The sequence below is a fragment of the Hyaena hyaena genome, unplaced genomic scaffold (assembly GCF_003009895.1).
Source record: "Hyaena hyaena isolate Hyena2069 unplaced genomic scaffold, ASM300989v1 scaffold_356, whole genome shotgun sequence".
In the NCBI taxonomy this organism is placed as follows: domain Eukaryota; kingdom Metazoa; phylum Chordata; class Mammalia; order Carnivora; family Hyaenidae; genus Hyaena; species Hyaena hyaena.
The window spans coordinates 1,460,776-1,481,719 of NW_024080985.1; the positions used below are offsets into that span (position 1 = coordinate 1,460,776).

At 35.8% G+C, this 20,944-nt stretch overlaps 1 protein-coding gene and 1 pseudogene across 1 annotated transcript in view; both read left to right on the forward strand.

Annotated features, from left to right (window-relative positions):
* Positions 1–20,944, forward strand: part of TLL1 (tolloid like 1) — a 216,243-nt gene that overhangs the window by 184,986 nt on the left and 10,313 nt on the right. Inside the window, exons 17-18 of the mRNA XM_039249957.1 lie at positions 5,453–5,578; positions 7,596–7,723. Of these exons, the coding sequence (XP_039105888.1) occupies positions 5,453–5,578; positions 7,596–7,723 (254 nt within the window). The remainder of the gene's footprint in view (positions 1–5,452; positions 5,579–7,595; positions 7,724–20,944) is intronic.
* On the forward strand, positions 20,212–20,357 carry LOC120243729 (annotated as a pseudogene).

The window sequence follows — 20,944 nt, forward strand, 5'->3', positions numbered from 1 at the left end:
GTACATATTCAGTTTTTTAGCTAAATCAGAAATGGCATAAGCATTTTCTAGAAGATGATCTGGTCCAGCAATATATTATTGTTATCTTTTTGAACTGAATGAGGTTTGTTTTCAATTAACACTAATACCTTACTGCATATGATAGTAAAACCACATTTAATTTTGTATGATTTTACATTTGAACACAGGTACAAAAATCTGCACAGATGTATATGATATAATTTACTTATTTTATGTGGTTAAGCAAAGTTAACTGTATTCTACTCAGAACAAAGTTAGTTTTCGTTAAATGGGTTAAACCTAAAAAGAGACATTATTAGGATTTTATGCCTGCAAAAGCAACAATATTTGGCACTCTTGATGGGTTTTTAAAAAATTAATTCTAGCATTCATTATTTGAAAAGACTATAACGAGCACTTGGGCATTGAGAATTTAACAGTCTCTCTTGTTTTGGTGATCACATAGGTGAGAATTAGAGTATTAGAGAATTTGGAGAATAAAGCTCATTTAAGAGCAGTCTGTCAGATCAAGAACTGGTGGACCCAGGGACTTACTTGCTCAGTGGCAGAAATGGACCCAACTTTCCTTACTCCCTAGTTTATTTGCCTGTGACAAATGTAGAAGTCAGATAAAGTAATCTCTGCAATTTTTCTACCTCTAAATTCAAGTGATTTCAGCAGACATGTTCTTCATTTTCTCCATCTTTCATAGTTACTTATTTAAGGATTTTTTCTGATGTTTATTTATTTTTGAGATGGAAAGAGACAGAGAGAGAGACACAGAATCTGAAGCAAGCTCCAGGCTCTGAGCAGTCAGCACAGAGCCTGACGTGGGGTGAACCCATGAACCGTGAGGTCATGACCTGAGCTGAAGTCAAATGCTTAACTGACTGAGCCACTCAGTCACTCCCACCTTGTTATTAAGGATTTTTTTTAATGTTTCCTACAATTACTTCTTTACCTTGTTCCTCCTGTATACCAGCTCTCCAATGGGATGCTTGTAGATATTTTTAGAAATTCAGCTCGATATTATTATAAGAAAACTTTAAATGTTAATGTGATTAATTTCAAATAATTAAACAATTGAAACTTTGCTATGGTTTTGACAAGCTTTTATTATTAATGATATTTAAATATTTTCATGTTTTGGAAAGAGCAAATTGTCTTAGTCGTAGCTCTCGATAGAGTTTATTACTGAGATTTTATTATTAAACAATGCCATTGTTTAGTCAAGATTTCTTTTAAGTTCCAGTTAGTTAATTCCAGTTAGTTAGGTCCAGACAGTGTAATATGAGTTTATTAGTGCTGTTCTGAAGATGATTACTTATCATTAGTTCTGCTTTAAAACTAGGATGTGCCATGTATATGTGCACACGAGCATGGGAATGTGTGTGTGTGTGTGTGCAGGAGTGTGCATGGGCCTGTGTATTTTATCTTTTGTCATTTATTGTGAGTATGTCAGCTCATATATGTTTCTGTTCTGTTTGCATGTACCCTTTATGGTTTTTTTTCCTACAGACAAGGAAGCTTTCTGCAAAGAGAAAATTTTTATTTTTGAATCTTGCAAGAATTTGATACAGGTTACCACTTCAGTTCCATCCAGTATGTATTATTCATAAACTGATAGCTTCTGATAGTCTCAGAGATACTCTGCTGGCCTCTGATGGGAAAATGCCACCTCCTTTTTTCCTAATAATAGACTTTTCCTTTATCTCACATGAAGGAATGGAAAGCAGATACGTCCATTCCAAAGAAGGAGGCTAATTTCCATCTGCAGAAAATAAATGTTTTATTTCTACTCAACAAAACATTTGTTTCTCTCACTAATAAAAACTATTTTTAAATTTTTGTGCCTACAATATGAAAATACTGGAAAATTTCAAATAAGTTGATAGAATTCTTAGTTATTAAATTTATTATGCAGACATTCTGAGTATTTAAAAACCTCATTCTCCTCCCTTGTCTCTTTCGGATTTTCCTTGTTCAACCTATTTGTACTTTATTGTCCTAAGAGGAGAAAGGGAAAGTGAAAATATAATCATGTTTGCTAATAGCTTTTTTCTCTAGTTTGATGACTTTCATACATAAGAAGCCCAGAATATATTTGTGGAATTTGTCTTTTATGATGTTGCTATTTCTCATGAACAGATAATCAGAAATCACATTCACTTTAATGAGAAGAGTATATTTACTTCTTTTGAAACAACTGTTTTTAAAATAACCATCCTTATCACTACTCCTTAGATAGCTTAAGATATTAATTTAAATAAATAGCTTTCTTTGTCTGCCTGATGTAAATTGTGTGCATAATTTTAAGTATTCCAATATTAACTGAAATTTTCTCTTTTCATATGATTATTTGACATATGGAGGCACAGTTTTCTATGCTACTTTGCTGGCTGTGATAACTTTGCTGCTTTTAGTTACTATGTCGATTTTGATTAGTCCAGTTTTGAATTTTAGCTCAAATTATATTGATATATATTTGATATTATATATAGATATATATTTGAAATAACATTTGGTATATATTTGATATATATACTGATATATATATATTTCAAATATATGTATAATATATAGTATATACAGACTAACAGTGTATTTTTATTACTCTTAAACTTCATGTGACATTGATTATACTAGACACATCAGATGTGGAGATGAAGGCAGGAAACATCAATCAACAGGGAAGCTGGAAAATAGTACTATGGATACTTAGATAATAATGACCATATAAAATCTTCTTTCTCCTCTTTCTCTTCTTTCCCTCCTTCTTCTTTTTCCTATAGAAATTGTTTTTAAATTATTAATTATATTTGCCAAACAATATAAATATGAAAATTGACTACAAAAAAATGAAACTATTCAATGTAATCAATTTCACTTTCAACTTAATTTCTCTTAAATTACCATTGCCACAATTATTGTGGTAATATTATGTTCTAATATTATTCTATCATATTATATCCTATCAAATCTAAAGGAAATAATTCTTAGAAATAAAACCTAGTGATTTGAGATTTCCACTAGAATATTGTTAAAATGTTAGAAATATTTTATGTATTGGAATATTTTTATTATAAAATAACTGTGGACTTAAAAATAAATAATAACTTGTATTCAGGTTTGTATTTTAACATTTTTATATCTCTCATGAATGGTAATTCAAACAACTCCTGATAAAAAGATAATTCCAGCAGTCCCTGCTACCATAAGGTTTGTCACTGAGCAGTTAATCGGTCTACCAGTCAGTTGTAAATGTGAACTCATTTTTTCTAAACTAATTTGCTTACAGTCATTAGATTTCCAAAGAAGTCTCAGAAATCTGGTTGACCTAGGCTCAGTCAGTTAAGTGTCCAACTCTTGATCTTGGCTCAGATCATGCTCTCACGGTTGTGAGACTGAGCCCCACACTGGTCTCTGCATGGGGCATGGAGCCTGCTTAAGATTCTCTCTCCCTCTCTCTTTGCCCATCTCTTGTGCATGCCCTATCTCTCTCTCTCTCTCTCTCTCTCTCTCTCTCTGTGTGTTTCTTTCTCAGAATAAATGCATAAACTTAAAAAAATGTCTGGTTGATGTATAGTACAACTAAAGTTCACTCTGTCACATTTTATTTTAAGTACACCAAACATTCATTATTTAAACATTCTCATGGAAATATGTATCTATTTTAGAGTAAATAATTCTGGCACTAGAAATTTTAAATTGGTTATTTCCATTTAACAAAGATGAAGTGAATTTCTACACACACACACACACACACACACATCTTAATTAAAGAGTCTCTGGAAAGTTACATTAAAATAGTAAATGTAAATCATTTACTGCTTGACCATCTGAATTGGAAAATGCAAGTAGCTGACACCATGGTAAAAAGTACGTGTGGCCTGCCATCCCTCTGTTTTGCATAAGTCATTCATAACTCAGAAACTATCATTTTCACTGTTGACACAATTAAGAACGGGCTTTGAAATGATTATAACTTTCTCTAAAATTAATTTTACAAGGCTAATTCTGTATTAACGTCTGATTTCTTATACATGTTGGTGAGCTGTTAGAGAACAATTTTCTTTATTCTACTTTTTTTTTTTTTTTTTTGCTTAGGCTACTTAGTAAGAAAAGTGTAGTGGAGGTGTTAAAGATAGAGAGCACATAAAGCACAAGTATATTGATTATATATTCTTTAGAACATTGGGACTGCCCATATGCATTTTGAGTGCTCTAATATTACCAATACATGAATATATCCCCGAAGCATGTGTGTGCTATGTTATGTAATCAGTCTCCAAAAGTGAAAAAATAGATGCATCCTTAAAAATTACTTTCAGATTCTTTGATAAAAATGTTTTTCCTAAGCCCATTTCCATAAGGTGAATATTGATTTGATAAAAAAGCAAAAATAGCTTTAGCTCTCTGGGTGCCACCAAGAGCTCACACATTCTCACAAGAAAAATCAGTTGATGGTATAAATTATGAATTCAGCCAACCTCTGATATAACTGTCATGTGTCCTTTTGTTCTCCATGCTGTGGGAGTGATGAAAGTCTGAGTGGTGTGTCATCATCTGTGTGTGTCACGAGCAATCTGCCAATTTTGACTTTAATGGACAAGCCAGCCATGGAATGACAGCTGAGTGACATAGTATGGTGGCTGATGCCTCTCACTGGATTGACTGCCTGCTAATCTAGTTTGGCTTTTTTCCCTGTAGTGAATTTTTTGGCTATTTCTTAAAGATCATATTTCCTCATTCTAACCTTTGCTTCTAGCACACTAAAAGCTTTCCAGGGTATTACTTATTAATAAACTGGTCTACTGGAGTAGATTTGTTTAAAATATATGTTGTTACTTCTTTAGGATAATCTAATTATATCTTTTGTTTTGTCATGTCTTGGACTGTTATGAAGTGTACAGATTCATTAGTGCTAACCATTATGGCAAAGTTAACCAAAAAATCAACTTAAGTAGGTATACTGAGTAGTTATATTTTTTAAGTGATTATACACAAGTTTTGGAACCTTGTTTAGCCTCTGTACACCGTGCCTAACATATTGAAGAATTTCCCTCTACTTAAATACCAGTTCTTACATTTATTCAAACTCCTCACAATTTTAACTTTATTTTTAAAAATTGGTAATAAGTGTTTAAGATTATTTGGAGAAAGATCCATTCATTTCTTCTCTCCTACTCAAAACTCCTACTCCAGTATAGGAGTGAAAGAGGCTACACGTTGTCATGCTACAGCCAATAGTCTTAGACACTCAATTCATGGTTCGAGGCTCCTGAATAAGGAGTGGGTAAAAGTAAGACACTATCCTTTTTTTTTTTTTTTTTTATGTTGGGAACAAAGAAAGCTGTGACTTTGCCAGTGTTAACCACAACTAAAAGACTCTCCTTTGATATCCTTTGTTTTGAAAGCTACTTACTAAAGTGTGGGGTTATCTTTTCACTAGACAAAGATGAATGCTCTAAGGATAATGGCGGGTGTCAACATGAGTGCGTCAACACGATGGGAAGCTATATGTGTCAGTGCCGTAATGGATTTGTGCTGCATGAAAATAAACATGACTGCAAGGAAGGTACGAAAAGAGTGTCTTTTCTTGACGACATCCAGAATTTCATGCAGTTTGGTAAAGCATTGCTTCCAAGTAGAGTTAATCATTTTAATGAGTAATATCATTGTTGACTATTCAAATGTCAAAAAAAAATATGTATGGTGTTCAGATACAAGGCCTACTAATGGAAACCTCATAATATCTAAAAGTTCTGCACTTCACACATGGATGGCATTAGAATAACTTTGTATAAACAGATATAGAAGTGACTGTGATGCCATCTGGCAGCCAGAAAGGTGCCACGTTATCCCCAGGTCCTTGTAGAACAGACCCTGTAACAGTCTCCACTTTTAAACTTAACTTCTGCTAAATGTTTTGCATTTGGTTTAATTTCCCTCCCCAAAATATCTCATATATGTGCTACATGAGTGATGGCACTTTAAATACCAGGAGTATCGAACTCAAATGCCTACCAGAGGAAAGACATTTGAAAAAGTCACGGTTTTGGCCAAAAAAAATAAAATAAAATACCCAACATTCTAATAGCACAATAGTAGTCTATTCGGTTTTGGCCCCGAGGCTTTAAAATACTCTAATTTTATAAAAAAAATTATCTTTATCTCCTTAGCCAGTATGAGCTAGATGGGAACAAGAAATAGTTATTCAGTTCTTGTTTCATCCTTGCAGGGTCTGCTCCTGAATTTCTACTTAAATTGGATTTATGCCCATTTTGAAAGAATTACCATGGCAGATTTTATAACATTAGTTATTAGCACATGCAGATCGGTAGGTCCCTGGCTAGAATCACAGTTAGTTAGCAGCTCTTTGTATGATCATTGGAATAGTACAGGATATCCTGAATTGAACCTTTTTCCATTCAGTTCCTTTCAGATATTGTCACGTCAGGGTTATTTTTTCTGCTTTTTCCTTGAGCTAATGATATTACCCAGAATCATATGCAAGCAATATTTTTCCCTCTTTTTACTTTTTTATATGAGGATATATCCATGAAGACTGTGATATTTGTAACTGAGTCAAGTATTTTGTTAAATAAACGGACTCGGGAATAGTCCAGTTATTTTGCGGCTTTGGAGGATAATTCAGAAAAAAAAGGGAGAAAGCATTTGCAAAGTATGAATATACCCTGTGGCTCACAAATAGAATATATAATTTAGATACCTTATTTCACTGGTTATTACAGTAAATATTTTCAGGAAAGGATTTTATAGGAAACTTAACACACAACCAAAAACTCCCAGTCTGTTAAGATGGGTAGATTACTGCTTCATAAATTACAGAGACTGGACACAGCCTGAGGTATTAAGTATTTTTTTTGGACACTAAATGCTTTTGAAGTTTGATATAAACAATGTGGAGTAGTCTCTTTATTTTAATTGTAAAAAACATAAAAGAATTTCATATTAATTGAATGAAATAGTCTTTGAAATATTTCCATGACTAGCAGCTGCTTACTTATTTTTCCCCTTAGTGCTTCATTTTACTTTGATGAAATTAGAGTTAATTTAGTTTAGCAGCTAAAACTATGGTTTAGATACCAAGTGTTTACTTTAACTAAGGGTGAGGGAAAATGTAAATACATGATCCATAAAAATGGCTTAATAATGTTAATTAGCTGTAAATGATGTTTATGCCAATGGAAAAAAAATGAACTGAAAATGATATAGTGCACTGAATTTCTTCTGTGGCACTGCACTCAATATTTTGTGCATGCCAAGTGTTGATACCCTTGATGTCAATATATGTTGCTCTGTTAAAATCTGAGTTTTCAGATTCAACAATTTAAAATAGACATCTATTTTATTCGTTGTAAACAAGTTCATGTGAGCAAGAAAACAAACATTGCCTGATTATGCTCAGCAACATGTTGGCTAAAGCAGATGACTATGATAATAGAGACTGGCGTGGTGATTAGTATTGAGGAAAATCTTTCAGTAGGATAGTGGGTAAATGGACTACTTTCTTGCTAAAGCAACCCTGGGCTAGATTTCCACACTTACAGATATTATCGTTGTTGGCACAGCTGAGTGTGAACAGAAGATACACAGTCCAAGTGGCTTCATCACCAGTCCCAACTGGCCAGACAAGTACCCAAGCAGGAAGGAATGCACATGGGAAATAAGTACCACTCCTGGCCATCGGATCAAATTAGTAAGTGAGCTCATCCTTCTTTCTATTAAGCGGACAGCCCATGTCTTTTATGGCTAGCACACAGAGAGAAATTGAATGTTTATTTAATTGAATTGAATTTCTGGGCAGCTGGAAAAGATTTTCTTTCTTAGGCTTTCCTACTTACACTAAACAAATCCCTGATTTCCCAGTTCAAGGTGATAGTAATGACAGCGATGTAGTCCTCATATGGTGTTCTCATCCTGGATGTTTTGAAAGGCATTATCAGAGTGACTGCAAAACAGTAGGCTCTACTTCCTAACATGTTATTGGTAATGGTATTTCCAAGTGGAGAAAGTAAATAAACAAAAACACATCAGAAATTCAGGAAGAAAGAAATAAAATGACTATTCACTTAAACACAACATAGTCCTGGCTGTGCCAATAATATATACCTCATAAACAAAGCCATATGTATTTTTTATAAAATTAATTTTGTCTTGTGGTTTTTGGAATGTCATTTTTGCATAACATAGTTGCCCTTTGTAGATGGATACTGATATCCTTAGACTTCCCCCAAGTTCAAATATGAATGTAATGTTTGTCCTTCCTCCTAGTCCCTGACTAGGACAGAAGGCAAGACAGAGAATACTGATAATATAAAGAATACTGACAATATAAAGTTTCATTACAGGCTACAGAGTACTCGAAGAGTATAATGCAAAGAAATAATCATACGAATATAGAAGTTTCCTGTAATATGCTATTGTCAGAAGCAGGAGGGAATGCTAGCCAGCAAGGCTCAGGACAGACCAGCAGAGCCATAATAAAGGACAAGACAGTGTCTTGAGAATAAAGCTACCAATATGTGGTAACTTATTAGACCAGTCCAGCCATAAAGTTAATTTGAAAATTTTGTTTTCCATCTTTCTTCTCATTGAATTTGGGGGACAGGGGGTAATAAAAAAAGCATTATTTATATGAGGCATTATAATAATAAAATTAGAATCTCCAAGACATTCATAGGCATTTTATGGAGTTTTTGCAATCACCATATTTGTGATTATCAAATCAGTAAATGAGTTTCCAAACAGAAACATCAATTTATTTCAGCCACTCTTTGGGAAGATGCTAGAGAATAAGATGACAGCATCATGGGACCATGATTATGTGCCAGTCCTGTCCAAGGTCCTGATTGAGAGGACCATTCCGAAGCTTATGGGTTGCATTCTTTTCAGCAGTGTGATTAGCTAGGAAAGTTGGGAAAAGAGATTTTCGGAAGACATTGTTTTGTGTAAATCCACATTTTGTCTGGTATTATATTCCACTGAAGAATTGCCTTTTATATTTTATGTAGGGTATGTCTATGAAGGATCAGTTTTTAAAGATATTTTCATTGGGTATAGAATTCTAGGATGACAATTCTATTTTCCTATCTATACTTTAAATGCCTGTCATTGTTTTCTGACTTCCATGGTTACTCATAAACCTGTTTTAAGATTAAGAAAAAATAATCTTATTTATATTAGTTTATTTTTCCTATTGCTATCGTCAACATTTTTTTATCAGCAGTTTGAATATAATGTATCTAGGTCTGCGTGTGTGTGTGTGTGTGTTTAATTTTGTGGGATTTTTCTTTCAAAATTCTCTGAATTTCTTGCATCTATATTATGATGTCTGTTATGAATTTCTGAAAATTCTCTATCATTATTTCTTCAAAAGTTCTTTTTTTACTATTGTCTCTCCTCTTCTTCTGGAATTTAAATTATATGTACATCCATAACTCTTGGATGTTCTGTGCATTTTTTGTCACTCTTTTAGAGTCAAAATTTGAGCAATTTCTGTAGACCTACCTTCAAGTTCAGCAGTAATTTCTTTGGGAATCTTGAGTTTCCTGATAAGCTTGTAAACACATTCTTTATCTCTCTTGCCATTTTTTTTCATTTCTAGCATTTTCATTTGACTCATTATTATAATTTCCATACTTATTAGTTTTCTTGGTTTGTTGTAACGAAATACCATAAACTGAGTGGCTAAAACAAAAAAGTATTATTTTACAGTTTTGGAGGCTAGAAGTTCAAGATCAAGGTGTTACCAGGGTTTGTCATGCCTCTTCTCCTGGCTTCTGGATGGCCATTTTATTGCTCTATCCTTACAATGGCCTTTCTTCTGTGTACTCACTGCAAAGTAAGCCGCGGTGTCTCCTTATCTTCTTACAAGGACACTAGCCCTGTGGGACTAGGGAATCACCTATATGACCTCATTTAATTTTAATTACCCCCTTAAAAGCCCTATCCCCAAAAGTATTCACACTGGGGATTAGGGATTGAATGTATGGATTTTGGAAGACTGCAATTCAGTCAATAACACCATCTCTTTGCTGAAATTTCCCATATGTTTGCATGTTGTCTGTATTTTTACTAGACTCTTGCATATTAACCATAGTTACTTTAAATTCCATTTCACGGTTTAAACATAGGTGTTATGTCTCAGTCTGTTCTGTTGGTTATTTTCTCTCTTAGTGGTGTGATTTTTTTGTTTGTTTGTCTTGCCTTTTTGTACGTAATAATTCTTATTAACTACCAGACATTATATGGATAACAGTAGAGACTTTATGTCTGGAAGTAGACACATCTCTTCTGAGGCTATTAGCACATGTGTGTGTGTGTACAGCAGGCGCTTTTGTTGAGGAATCTATTCAGTAAAGATGAGTGTGGGTTTTCTAGTTCCTATGATGACCTTCAATGCACCATTGACCTTGAAGTCCTTTTTCTTACACTGGGGGCTGGGATTTCAGAGACATGTTGTAATTTTTCTACTTAAGCTTCACTGTTCATCTTCACCCTGAGTTATTTCCCTCTTCACGCTTTTCCTCCCCCGAGTGGTAGCCTGCAGTTTCTTGTTAGTTGGTACTTGCTGCTCTGGTGGCAAAGGCAAGGGGTTCGCCATTGTCTTACTACAGTTTGCACCTTAGACAGGCCCTGTTGTTTAGGTCTTGGAAGTGGCCTTCCTCAGCAGTCCTGCCTCGTCTCTGTGGCAAATAAACTCCATCTTCTGTCTCTGACTAGTTTTCCATTAGAGTTTCTTCTCCCTTCTCTAGTGGTAGCAAGTCTCTACTGTTGCTGCCTTAGGAACCTGTGACCAACACTTCCCCTGGGAAAGAAGTGGTTTGTTGTGTTTTTTTCTGTTGTTGTTGTTGTTGTTGCTGTTGTGTTACCTTTCCTCTGGCTACAGTGTGTCTGTATCTTTGCCCTGGTGGTGACAGGGTTTTCTTTCCCTTTCCCAGAGGCTTAACGTTTGTTTTCCGGAGAAAGGCTGCATCTGGGCTTCATGTTTTTTCTCACAGAGGTGACCACTATCCTCCTTTAAGTCTGCAACACTGAAGAAAGCACTTGGCCTTCTCCTGCTCTGCCCACAGATTCTCTCATAAGCAGGAGATTGGGGTCCATGAAAAAGAGACTGCAAGTGGGTACAAACTCCCCATATGTCCTCAGCTCCCAGGGGCTCTGGACTCTTATCCTTGTGCACACCTCACCTCTATCAATTGATTACAAATTATAGCTAAATACTTCTTCCCTATTATATGGCACCCAGCATCTCTTCCTTTCATGATCTGCCACTGGTGAACCGGGGCTTGTGTCTCCTCTCTCCTCGGAGGAGGCTGGGATTCAGTGAATTGCATATTAATTTGTTCACTAATGGTGTCAGCTCTTTGATGTATTCAGCAAAGTGATTTTTAAAGTTGAGATGGGTTTTTCTTGTTGTTAGGGTAGAAGCAACACTAGTTCCGGCTGTCTGTATCCAAGGGAAAATAGAACTCCTGATCTAACCCCATTTTAAAAATGATAGTGTTTTATTCTTTATTATGTACCCTTCAGCTTATGGAACACCCTTTCCAGTTCTAGGACAGTATATTCCTTCACAAATTGCATGCTTTAATATTCATGTAAATATTCCACTTGAAGGTCAGAACATAAGGCATGTTTGTCAACAATGGTCATGTTTGCTCATACCCTAAGAAGGAATTTCTCAGAAAGAAAACAAAAGCTCTAGGCAAACATTGATTGTATTTGACTTTGTGATCTTTGTGGAGTAGTTGTGGTCTAAAGCCAGGCTTTCTCAAATATTAGCCTTCATCAGAATTACCTGGATAGCCTGTTGTTGTTTAACTTTATTATTTTTGAGAGACAAAGAGACTGAGCAGGGGAGCAGAGAGAGAGAGAGGCAGAGAGAGAGAATCTCCATGTGGGGCTCAAACTCCCAAACCGTGAGATCATGACCTGAGCTGAAACCAAGAGTCAGACACTTAACAACTAAGCCACCCAGATGCCCTGGACAGTTGCTAAACACACATTACTGCCACCTTAAAGTTTCTACCTAGAAACATAATACTAATTCCCATTCCCTTATCCCATTAATCATGTTCTTATAAAACCTGACTCTGAAGAGTCTCAAAAGACTCTAAGAGTTAGGATCACTAGAAAGTGTGTCATAACATTAGCTACCAACTTCAAGTGATATTTTAGTTCTGTAGTTTTTAATTCTTATGATTTCAATATTATTGCTTATGTTTACTAGCATTGTCTCCTGCTTGTTAGATAACTGCTAACTAATCTACTTTAAAATTGAAATCACCATCTGTAGCCAATATCAACCAATGGACATTTGGCCAACACTGTTTATAATTCCAAATCTCACCATTCAGTCACTTTCCTGTATAGTTAGACATTTATTATATAGGAGATTTTCTTATCAAATAGATACATTGTTCCAGATAAATGCAGTTTGCTTGGTTCCTTTGAAATTCTTAATTTTCATGCAAGAACTTAATCCCAAACTGAATTTGGAAAATGAATCCCAAGGAAACTTAGAAAATTATTACATCTTTCAATGCCCTTAGGCCAAGAACGCTCATAGATACTTGGTTACAAGCTAGTCTCTTTGTTAGGGCTAAGGCAAAGAGAACAAGTAAGGAAAACATTTGATCTCTCTCTGTGCATCATGGAGCTTTCTTTATGACTCAGATTGTTACCCTTCTTTACTTAGGCTGCATGGAAGAATAAAGAAACATTTCTAAATATGTCACCTATTCATAGCAAAGCAAAAGAGATTATTTCTAAAGACAATTTCACAAGATATAAAGAAAGTCACCTTGTTTGTGAGTTTTAAGAGGCTTACTATTCTTTTTAGCACAAATATTCCTTTAACTTGATATTGAGGTATGTTGGGTGACATGCAAGTAATTGTTTGTGGTTAAAACCAACCTTTCTCTGTGTGGGAAAACTATATTTTAGTTAATATGGTTTATATGTAAGACTACAAATATTAAGGCTATTTAGACAATGTTGTAATTATAGAGTAAAATGAATGATAATAAAATTCAGTGCCCTTGAGAGATATGATCATTCTTGTATATAGTATTTACTTACCATAAATATATTCTCTTTGGTTCATAGTGTGATAATCCATATCTAATGTATGTTAGTATACAATATTGTAAGGGCTGAACTCTATATAAGGAGTGGTCAATTTATTACAGATATACAGAAATTTAAGACTTTTGGCATTTCAATGCAATTATTCTATGCATACTTTAGTTATCTATTGTTTCATAACAAACTAACTCAAAGGCTCATGACTTAAAACAAACACCATTTTATTATATCCCATGGTTTGGGGAGAAGGAGGTCATGATCTGAGTCGTGTTTTCCTGACAATTCTTCTGTTGTGCATGGTATTGAATGAAGTCAGTAAGTGATATTCACCCGGGAATGGTCTGGTTTGGTAGGTCAAGGTGACAGTAATTGTTTTTCTATTTTCTTAGTGGGGAGGGCTAGAAGGTAGACTGATCTGGGACAACCAGAGCACCCACACGTGACCATCATAGCATGGTAGCCTCAGGAGAATTGTCCTTTTCCTATGGCAGTGCTGGATCCCCAAACAGAGTATTTCAAGAGGCCCAGGAGGATGCCGCAAAAGCTCTTGTACATATTACCTGTGCACATTCAATGGGGTAAGAAAATCATGAAGGATGGCCAGGATTCAAGGGGAAGAGTATTAGACTTTCTCACTCAGTGAGGGACAGTAGCATAGAATATGTAGCTGTCTTTAATCCCACACTTGCATTTAAATATGTGAGACTGCACGTATTTTCTGAAAATAAAGATAACACAAATGAGTTATTGCTAGTACTCTCCTGATAGATTTACTCTGTAAAGTCCAGACTATATAGCCAGAACACAATTAGGTTGTAGTATACCACCTGATATACAAGTAGGAAACCTTTAAAGGCGATGTTTTGGGGGGTTACGCTTGGGCTACTCAGTGGGTTAGGTGCCGGACTTCAGCTCAGGTCATGGCCGCATGGTTTATGAGCTTGAGTCCCGTGTTGGGCTCTGTGTTGACAGCTCAGACCCTGGAGTCTGCTAAGGAGTCTGTGTGTGTGTGTGCCCCTCCCCTACTTACTCTCTCTCTCTGTCTCTCAAAAAAAATAAATAAAAAAGACAATTACAATTTTTTAATGTTTATTTAATTTTAAAAGAGAGAGACACACACACACACAGTGCAAGCCGGGGAAGGGCAGAGAGAAAGGGAAACACAGAATACATAGCAGGCTCCAGGCCTGGCCTGTCAGTGTAGAACCCAAGGCAGGCCTCAAACTCACCAGCTGTGAGATCATGACCTGAGCTGCAGTAGGGCACCCAACTGACTAAGCCACCCACGTGCCTCTAATGGCAATTTTCAAAAAAGACACAGTAAATACTGTCCAATAATATAAAATAACAATTTGATAAAATAAAAGCTTAAATTATGTCTAAAGTACATAATAAACATATTCATAATTTTTGTCCTCATGAATTTACCATTACAAAACTAAATATAAAACTTAAGTAGAGTTGTATTTATGAATCATTACACCAGTTCTTAAAGATATTTTTGTATATTCTTTAATATACTTTATTTTGATACATGCTCTGATCTTTATAAAACCTTGAAATATTATCTTCATATAAATGTAGGAATCTAGAGAGCTGGGATCCGGAGAGCTTGGGAGTGTCCTGTAAAAAGTTGTAAAATAGGCACTCCCTCATACCTCATTCCACAAATAAAAACATAAATGTTCTCAAGTTTGCCATTTTTAAGAGTGCTATCTAAATACTAAAATGTAACTTCACAGGGTACATCTCGTGCCTCACAAACTGTGCTTGGACTACATAGCACTGAGAACTAATGTGTGCATAATGCCTGATGGTTTCAAAGTGGCATCATGCATGTTATCTCAAGTTGGGCTCACAAATGACACTTACGGATAAGGAGGTGTCTCAGGCAGTTTAGGGCCATTGGCAAGTTTGTAAAGTTGGCAGGAGTCTAAGTACCTTCAGCCCAAGATTCTTTCTGTACATTTATTTTATTTTTTTTATTTTAGCATCCTGCATCAGAGAGAAAGGAGACCCATAATTGCTATATATGCGTACATGTATACTAATTTAAATGGAAAATATTAATAAGACAAAATTGTAATGGTTAAGTAAAATGAACATACACCAGAGAAATAGAGATTAGGAACATATATTTTGAATTTAAGGTGACTTGTGTCTAAACCTAAGGTTTCTACTTACTAGCCATGTTATCTTGAGAAAGATACTTATCCTTTTAAAGTCTCAATTTCTATATAGAAAATTGGACCTAATACTTAGGAATGTTGTAAATGTATCAAATGAATTTGTATATAAAGTATTTAGCATAATGCTTTATTAAAAGCCAATAAACATTGATATATCTAAATAGTAATTATAATTATGATAATGATCAATAAAAAATTATATACCATGTCATCAGATCATTCCAACCATGATTGTCTTTGTGTAGCCTTATGAATTTGAAATCCAGTACCAGCAATTAAAAGTATAGCTAATAATTTTTTGTCATAAAACTTTTTTCTTTAAAAAGCCAAATAGAAAATAATATGGACTTGGTAGACTGTGTAGTCTTGAGTTGCAACAAGTTTAATTTGCTGCTTTGGTGTGAAAGCATCCACACACAGGACACAACTGAATGGACGTGGTTGTGTTTCAGTAACTTTTAAAAAAATTTTTTTAATGTTATATTTATTTTTGAGAGACAGAGAGACAGACAGACCAAGTGTGAGCCGGGAGGAGACAGAGAGAAAGGGAGACACAGAATCCGAAGCAGACTCCCGGCTCTGAGCTGTCAGCATGGAGCCCGACATGGGTCTCGAACTCATAAACTGTGAGATCTTGACCTGAGCCGAAGTCGGAAGCTTAACCGACTGAGCCACTCAGGTGCCCCTCAATAACCATTTAATTACAAAAACAGCCTGAAGACCAGATTTGCCCAGCAGAATTTAGCTAGTTTGTTAAGAAGGTCAGGGTAAAAGAGTTTGAAATCATGAAGTCATAACTGTTTGTGATCATTTTCCCTGAAACCACAGAGGGTGGAAATATTTAGCTCTTATTTTCTGTAGTAGACAGAATAGTGTTCCTCGTTCCCCCAAAGATGTCCACGTCCCAATCCCCAGAACCGGTGCACGTGTTACCTTATGTAGCAAAAGGAGCTGTGGTTAAATTAAAGATCGTGAAATGGGGAGATTATCCTGGATTATCTGGGTGGGTTTGATGTAATCACAGGGGTGCTTACAGGATGGGAGCAGAAGATCAGAGAGGAGATGGCTATACTGTTGGTTTTGAAGATGGAAGAAAGGGACATGAGCTGAGGACTGAGGGCCGCCTCTAGCAGATGGGCAAAATGCAAGGAAACAGATCCTCACCTTCTTCTGGAAGGTCCGGTGCTTCTCACCTATTTTAGACTTCTAACCTCCATAGCTATTGGAGAATGAATGTGTGCCATTTAAGCCACTAAATTTATGGTAATTGGCTACAGCAGCAATAGGAAACTAATACATTTGCTTTGTTTCTCTGTGTTTGTGTGTGTGCTTCATTATGAAATGCTATGTGATAATAGCTTTAAAATAGAAAGAAAACTTGATCGAAAGATATTTGGGGTGGGGGGACATCCTCGTTATACGAGGAAAAGAGATAAAGTTCTGAATGAATAAGGACAAGGGTCTATTTTACTCCTGGTTTCATCCTGTCTTGATTCTTGATTCTTGATGAGAGACTCATCATTACATTTTTGGTACTTTTTTAATGTTTTGAATTGCTCTTCATTAAATAGAAAATAAAACAGAAACAAACCAACAGAACAGAAACAAAGTTCCAGACATAGGAGCATATAGCAATAGGCCATGTGCTCTATCACGTTTATTTAATTTATCATATCCTGGAGTTTTGCAAAGTTATGTAGTTGCAATTTATAGCTTTAGATATGGGATATTTAGAAAACAAAAGCACCTACAAATGTTACACAATTCTCCATTATAAATTCCCAGAAAGTGTATTTGACCACAGCTATAGAGGCCTCTTGGAAAAGAAAAGGTCATTTGAATCAGAAGTCTAGGGTCTGTATTCCACGCTGCCATTTTTCCCAGTGGCCTTTACCCCTTCCAGTATCTTGGGGGAAACCAACTGACAGTTCTTACCAAAGACAGGAAAAGGCGAAAGATGGCTGGGCCCAGGGAGCTCTAAATCTTATCTCACAGCTGCTCAAATTGCATCAGCGTCTTTCATTTGCTCACTTTTAGTGGTCACCCTGGCTAAATTTTATTTTTGCATCGAGTGCTATCATTTTCTTTTCTTGTCCTTTATGAATATATGTGGCGACTCTGAATGGCCTTACCCTTTACCGGCGCCTGTATTTTCAATCTAAGCACCTCTACAGATGTTCATGTGAGGCTGCATATGAAAGCCTGGCCTCTGGCCAGCTAGGTAGATTAGGCTTGCTTGGGTGTTCCAGAAACACATAGTTATTCTTTCCACAGCCCAAAATGAGAATTCAGTTTTATTTCTTTCGAATGAGACTCCTTAATCTCTTGGTTCGCCTGGTGGGAAATGCATTAGTATTTCTGATGAGAGCTTGTGGTTATTTGCTCTTTTTTGTTTTTAAAAACTTGGGTTAGTAACCTTAAAATCATAGAAATAGAATCATGGAATCAGTAAGGTTTAAACGTTTGCGTACTAAAATGTTTATAAAGTTGTAGTGTAAACACTTAAGAAAAATATTCTAAAGTACCAAAAGAGAGGGCAGTGTTCCAGCAGAAATCAGACTTTCGTACAGCTTCATATATCAGCTTTGCTTAGCTGTCCTGTTACCATTGTGTAGTTGAAGGAGGTTTTGCGATTCTAAGTGTCTTTGGCGGGGGGGGGGGGGGGGGGGGGGGGGCGAGGGGAAGCAATTCTGTGACATGGATTCCTAGAGGCTAGAAATCTCCATATTCTGCATTATTTAGATCTAGATGTTCATGGCTCAGGATGCATCATAAAAGAAAATAAATTGTGTGTCTCACTGTATCTTTGGGAATTCTGCAAAAGTATTTTTTGAGGTTTTCCCAATGTCCCATGGACCCCTGTAATACCTTTCTATGGCCTAGAAATGTTTTTTATTGAGGCAATGTCACTGTATATGGAGGCCTCTAGATGTGGCTATCTCTGTGATATGAAGGGCCAGGTTTATGAGATTTCAGCATGTGAATTGGTCATGCTTTTGCTCGTGTGGAAGCATTTGGGCTAGACTGACTTCTGGAAAAGGACCACCCAATCTTTGCAGATGAACTAACAAGCTGCTACCAATTCCAGGAGGAAAAGTCACTAAGACCTTAATGAAGGAGAATTGTTTGCATCACTTGAGAACATGTCAGCTGCAAAACCTTTGCCTAATTTGGCCCTTCCAGAATCAGTCTGATTCCATTAGTAATTTGATAGAAAGCGGGAGCCAGTTGGCTCCAGACCAGGTGTCCGTATGCCCCCAGCCCACAAGCGCACTGCCACTCTGTGTGGTGGTGCTCTGTTCTGTAAAACACATGTTATGATTCACTCCAGACATCCTGCATTTCATTAAGGAGTGAAGTAGTCACTTAGTTATCTCATTCACTTACTTTTCAATGGACTGAACATGTGTGGTCTGTAAGTTCTGATCCCATCTTAACTTTTACTTACAGGATGTGCTTTAGAAAGCCCTCACCCCCACGCCACCCCCCCATCATTCTTACAATTTTCTCTTCTACACAGTAGGTTTTTCTGCTCTTTATAGATGAATGACTCTAAATTACATTTAAAAGAAATAATTGTTCAGCATGCAATGGTTTTCATATGTTATTTTCCTGAAACAGTGTTTGTTTGTTTCTTGAAATAACACTGATCTTATAATTCAGTAGCTTGGTTTTATATTTAATCCACATAAATTCTAAACGTGGATGAGCCAATTTTCTCCTATTGGTTTCTTAACAGTCACAAACTGATACTGAGACTGTTTGTACGTGCACAGTGGTCAGAGAAGCTGATTGAGTACCATGTCATGACAGGCAGAAAACTTGAAGTTGTTGACCTTCCCCTTTTACAGCGTTTCCATTCATGGGGTTGGCCATAAACATGGAATAGGTAGATAGGTAAATGAATGGACATCCAGCTGACCGTTCATTCAGAGTCTTCTATATCACTCATGTGCTGTGTCCACTCTACTCCATTCTCTGCCATTGCATTGCAGAGATAAATAAGGGGCAGTCTTTAGTGACCACCTGCTTTGAATGTTGTACTTCATGATAAATACACTCTGCTAGAGTCTCCTTGTTCACTGTATTTTTCTGCACTGTTTTTTGTTGGTTTGTTTCCAGTAAGATTCGTTGTACTGCATTTAATCTTTTTTGCACTATCCAGTGTCTTTGGTAGAATGCAGTGAACATCCCTTTTTACCCATTATGATTATAATATGCAATGACTCTCTAATGCTTACCAGTTAAAACATTTTAATTTATATTTCTAAGTAGGATGCCGTGGAATACAACAGTAGAGATCAGACCTCTTTCTTTTCTTTTGTTTCTTCTTTTAAGTATCTTTCATTCCTTTCTCCTGCTCCCTAATTAATATAAATTGCTTCTTTCATTTCTTCCCTGACTCCTCCAAAGTCAGTGATAGACAGCAATGTGTTAAGGGATAGATAATTGTGGCCAGCACTGAAGGACAGCCATTCTTGGCCAATTTTTTTCTTTCATAATTACAAAAATGTGGGTCTTAATTAAACTTAGAAGTGTGATAACTTCACCAAATGGCATTCAAAACGTGTATCTAAAAAGTTTTGTGCAAATATTTTAAGCTGCAGAGACTCAGCCAAACTAGTGAATGTTTTGAGTATATGCTGTTTCTTCAGCATTGTTTTCCTTATTATTTTGTTTTAGCTTTGCTCTATAGACTTTCGTAGAAGTAATAGTGTGTTTCTTGAAGACACGATGGTTTTTCTAGGGGAAGGAAAACGCCTTAATCGGCGATGGCAAATAACCTAGAATTCCTGGAATTATTAATAGTTTGGACATTACTATCTTCAGTCTGGCTCAATTACACGTTCTCTTGCGAGGTTTAATGTGTTATACATTTAATGAATTTTCGTTTTAAGAATTTGCTTCTGTACCTTGTTAAAGCATGGAGGTGAGGCCGCTGGCTGGCTGATGAGCTCACAAGTGCAGGTGGTGTGTGACGTGAGGGCAAGTCTTTCGTTAACACTGGTTTCTGGCCCAGTGAGTGGTTTGATAGTAATTCTTGCTACAAGTATAAAAAGAAGAAGTTGCTTAGATTCATAAGTAAAACTTGCTACACAGGAAAAGTAAAAGAATTTTTAAGGGCATACTAAACTTTGCAAGACTCTAAATATTAAAATAAGTGTACCATCTATCTTAAAAGTAAACTAAAAATAATGTAGCCTAAAATCATATTAGGATTCTCTAGTAATATGGGTTTGTAGGATCTAAATAAAGGAGTATATAGTGAAAATTCCCTTTGTTTTAGTTATCCTATTAAGATTTACTGTGCTTAATTTTGTGGAAATATAACAATAACTTTATGAGGTTTTCTGCTTATTTTAAGCGCCCCAAGGTACTTGCACACAAAATACATCCAAGGTAGGATAATGTTCCATAGTTTATGACCATCAAAACTAGAGGATTCAGTTCTTAAAATACAGTTGTTTTCTGATGCATTCAGTATAAACTAAGAATTATATTCAGAATAAAATATCACTTTGTGATTATAATATGTCTATATTTTGGGGTAGATTGACATAGTAGATTTAGTTGAAATAGTAGAATAGTAGAATTTCACCTGGAGCTATTGCGTTCATTTCCTCCTTATGTTTTTGCAG